At 38.9% G+C, this 4,782-nt stretch overlaps 1 protein-coding gene across 1 annotated transcript in view; it reads right to left on the reverse strand.

Annotated features, from left to right (window-relative positions):
• The window catches only part of LOC107711551 (collagen alpha-6(IV) chain-like), a 129,368-nt gene that overhangs the window by 40,019 nt on the left and 84,567 nt on the right, over window positions 1–4,782 (reverse strand). The window contains exons 5-8 of the mRNA XM_016516539.1: window positions 3,669–3,803; window positions 3,421–3,465; window positions 3,220–3,336; window positions 2,737–2,796 (exon numbers count right to left, since the gene is read on the reverse strand). Of these exons, the coding sequence (XP_016372025.1) occupies window positions 2,737–2,796; window positions 3,220–3,336; window positions 3,421–3,465; window positions 3,669–3,803 (357 nt within the window). The remainder of the gene's footprint in view (window positions 1–2,736; window positions 2,797–3,219; window positions 3,337–3,420; window positions 3,466–3,668; window positions 3,804–4,782) is intronic.

Genomic DNA, 4,782 nt, shown 5'->3' on the forward strand with positions numbered 1-4,782 from the left:
CGTTCCCTCAACATAAGAAGTCGTGGCCACGAGAAATGGATGTCGTTACCTCGACAAAACGATCTCGTGGCCACGACATAATATCACGTTCCCACGAGTTAATATGACGTTCCCTCAAATTAATATCTCGGGGCCACGACATATTATCACGTTCCCACGGGTTATTATGTCGTGGCCACGACAAAACTAAGTGAACCGAACATGTCACCTTACGGGCACCGTACTTTTGTGTTAAATCAGCAGAAAAGTTATTAACCTCTTTATGTATGGCAACATTAAGAACATGGGCTTGTACACATGGCCCATCTGAGAGAATTTAAAACCACAGGTAATAAAAGATGCCTGAGGTGTTGAAAATGACAGAGGGATTTTCCCAAACAGGTCTGCACTCCACACCCAGATTTACAACTTCCTCACAACACATATTAACAGGGCTGGCAGTAAATGCCACATGAGCTACAGTATTAACACATGCCGAATGTGGATGTGTGTATGAGTGTGTACATTTAAAATGCTCACATGTGTTATTTGTAGGGATGTAACGATTCACTCAACTCGCGATTCGATTCGATTCACGATTTTGATTTAACGGTTCGATTTTCTCACAATTTTTTTTAACAAAATGAGATTGAAGACATTATACAGTAAATGAAAAGGTGTTGCTTTATTAGGCTATTGCTGCACGTTTCTTTGTGAAATTGAAATATAACAAAAATAAATTGAAATTTTAAAACAAACCCCAAAATTTAAAATTATAGGCAACCACTGGATTTTAATCATGATCCAAACAAGGATGCAGCATACATGCAGCATGAGTAGTTTTTAATCTAAAGTAGACTGTAAAATTTCGAAATTTTAAGCAAAAACAGAATGGTCTGACTTTAGTGTTGTGAAACTATACTACATAAAACATATCTGAACGAAACAGCAGACGAGCTGAATGAGACGCAGATTCCCTCTCTAGCCAGGTTTCCATCCAAGGATTTTTTATGAAAAAATATTCAGCGCTTCAAAATTTTTACCGATATAGTTGATGGAAATTATCGATAAAATTTCTCGTGTCGACATTATCTTTTTCCGTTTAACTTTAGTGCATAAATTCTATATCGATACTTCAAATGTCGCAAAAAATTTTTGGAAACACTTTTTGTCGAGAAAAGGGGCTTTAACGCAAATAAATGTGGTGTCACAGAAAGATGAAAAAAATCATGATGTAGGCCTAGATCATTAATCTTGCTTTAGGGGGCCTATAAACAGAGTTTTATAATTAATACACATGAGAGGCATATTATACCAAGATGCTTGCACAGTTGATACTGTAGTTGAATGTTTGCATTAGCTGCGTTTCCACTGTCGGGCCAAAAGCGGGCGTGCTAGTGCGTGCCAGGGCCAGTCGCGTTTCCACTGTCACTTCCAGGGCTTGATCGTGCCTCGTCGGTGCTTCCTCTGGGCTAACGGCCCGGGTTTTTTAGCCCGACGAAAACCTTGGGCCAAAGCGGGCCAGCTGGGGCTAGAGGAGTGGTTATGAACAAAGGCGGAGTTTCTCCGCGTCTAGAGGGCGTCAGCGCCGCGGATCATTTCAGAAAGTTAACAGCTATAACATCAGCATTAAAGACTTTTAAAATAATTTTAGTTCAAAACTCACTTCCAGACAGCAGCGAGTGTTTGAAATAACTTGATCCGATGTGGATTATGATCGCATACAAGGCAAAAATATTTATAAGCGATGCAAAAGACTATGCACGCTAGCCATTAACGTTACCATAGTAAACATGGTAAATACGACCGCTTGAAGAAATCAGATGTCAGCTTCTTACAGGTATTCTCTATCACAATCGTGTATTTACTTAGTAACATATTTTATCTGTCATAAGTCTCGTCTCGAGAGTTTAGCTCCGCGTATGTCATAAAAAATATAATAATGATTTTTGTTCGGGAGAAATGATCATTCTTTCTAAATGTGATGTATATTCTGTGACTACAAATAAACAGAAACAGACTCGACTGAATAAGTAGGTAGGCTATGTTCATACCACTTTATTTCTGTGTGACTAATTTTCAATCCTGATAAATTAATTCATTATGATCAATGTATCACTTATTATTGTAAAACATTGATGCTTTTGGATTTAAATCTTTAACAAAGTATGCAAACAAACGGCTACTTTTATCATGTACGTTTTGTGATCGCGCTAGTTCCAGTGACTTATTTCTTATTAGTTTTCTGATAACTTCTCTTTGTTGGTGAAATGATGGGGTTTCGTGACGTTGTTCCTGAGAGGCGTGTAAAGGGCATGTTTTAGTGAAGCGCAGCGGAGCTTCTGGCCCGACGGTGGAAACGCAGCGTGATTTTGCCCTTGGTGCTACAGGTCCGAGGCTATTAGCCCCGCCCGGCCCATTAAAAGCACTGGCTCGCACTGGCCCAACAGTGGAAAGGCGGCTATTGATACAGTGTTTCCTGGGTTACCGCTGTAAACAAAGCAGAGCTGCGCTTATGAACACTACTTTAATATGCATTGTTCAGAGGCAAGAAGAAAAGAAAATACCACATAAACTTTTCTAAAGATAGTCAGTTGCCCTCAGAGATACATTCATATAAACTCCTACTCCAATTGTATCGCGATTTGTTTGGCATCTCAACCGATCTGAATCGTCACATATTTGAATCGATTTTCGAGTTAATCGTTACATCCCTAGTTATTTGCTTGGGTTTCATAAAGAATGGTTGCAACTTACTTGTCCAGAAAGATCTATATAATATGGTTCTCCTTTTTGACCTTTTTGACCAGAGAGTCCCTAAAATCAAGAGGGAAAAAAAATTGTAAATGAAAACTGATCTATACTTTATGAATGATATCACAAAATTTTCACAGCTACGCTCATGGACAAAATAGCAGGACAAAAAGTATTACACTAATAAGCAACTGAGCATGCAACGTGTCAAAATAAAAATTAAGTTTACATGTCAGTGTCTGGTGCATTGAGCTTTTTTATAATTGGTTATTGAAACTGTGTTGTAATAAAAATGTTTGTATAACATTATTTAATTAAATTTTAAATAAAGAAATATACGTGATCCTCAAAAATAAATAAAGAATTCAACTGGCTTTTTATAAGATGATTTGTTTCTTTAGTAAGTGAAATGTCTACTATTATTCAATTTGGTAAATATTATATGCTACAATCTTCTTGAGATGCAGAAAAAGCCCTCAAACTTACAGGAGCACCGGTAAGACCAGGAAATCCATCACGGGCTCTGTCACCTGGGTCACCTCGTGTGCCATTACAGCCATCCAAACCTAGAGGTCCCCTGGGCCCCTCCTGACCTGGGTGTCCCTGCACAGGATTGTAAAAACAGTTTAGTTAACCATTTTCTGTAAAGGGTGAAACTATAGTAAGAGACAAGAACTATGTACTCACTGGAACTCCATCATTACCAGAAAACCCAGGAACACCCATTGGGCCCTGTCAAAAAATTAATAAAACACACAAAGGCATTTTGTACCATCACGTACACTATGCATTGTTTCCTGTATTTAGATCTAATATGAAGGCACATTTCCTGTATTTAGATCTAATATGAAGGCACATACACATTTGTAAACATTTCATTACATTCACAAAGTATAGAGAATAAAAACAAATAATGCCCCTCCATAAAATCTGACCTTATCTCCATTTGGTCCAGGGGGGCCTTTGCGTCCTACATGGCCATTTTCTCCTTTGGGCCCAACTGGCCCTGGGGCCCCAATAATACCCTCAGGACCAATGCTGCCCATCTGTCCAGGTTCCCCAGGTTGACCCTAAAATGAGACAAAAATGGATATAAGAGATAGAAGTACAGAGCCTTCCTAAAATCAGTCGCTTTGCTGTATTCCTCATTTGTACAGTTGCTTAGGATAAAACCATCTGCTAGATGAATAAATAAAAATTAGGGCTGTAAAATCGATTAATCATGATTAATCACATCCAAAATAAAAGTTTGTGTTTACATAATATGTGTGTGTGTGTGTGTGTGTGTGTACTGTGTATATTTACATTTATATATAAATAAAAACACATACATTTAACATAACATAAATCATACATAAATATAAATATATAATTATTTCTTAAATATATACACACACACACGTATGTGTGTTTTTATATACATATAAATTGTTACAATCTCCAGCTGGAGTGCCACGAGCTCCGCTAGAGGCCACTCAACGCCGGACTCCATTTCCCATAACCCTCTGCCTAGGAACTCGTTATTGGACTTCAGCTGTTTCCAATCAGGAGGACTAGACAGGTTACACTCACACACATGGCTGAGTATTGTTAACCTGTATCGCCGTTGTGTTTTCTGTGTTTCTTACCTGTGTTTCCTTGCCTTGTCTTGGCGTGTTTTTGACCTTGGACTGTTTACCTTGTTTTTTGATCGTTTGCTGCCTGTCCTGACCATTGCCTGTTTTGTGGTTTTCTCTTTTACTTTAATTCTTCGCTTGCAGCGCAGCAATAGACTTGGTGCGGAATCGATCTCTGCACTGCTGCAGACGCGCCGCTACTGGAACGCACTGCCGGACCATAATCGTGTGCAGTGAACGCTTTATTAATCCGTTAACATGAGTGCGGAAAAAATACGCACCGCAAACGCACTGCAAATGGAGTGTGTGTGAACTTGGCATTATGTGTGTGCGCTGCCAGTGTGCATGAGCGCTCAGTCTCCTGGAGAGCGCTGAATGGTTAAACACTGGCAAGAATTAAAAAGAAATGCAATTTATAAACTTTAGTGACAAT

The sequence above is a fragment of the Sinocyclocheilus rhinocerous genome, unplaced genomic scaffold (genome assembly GCF_001515625.1).
Source record: "Sinocyclocheilus rhinocerous isolate Xijiao unplaced genomic scaffold, SAMN03320098_v1.1 scaffold837, whole genome shotgun sequence".
Taxonomy (NCBI): Eukaryota; Metazoa; Chordata; class Actinopteri; order Cypriniformes; family Cyprinidae; genus Sinocyclocheilus; species Sinocyclocheilus rhinocerous.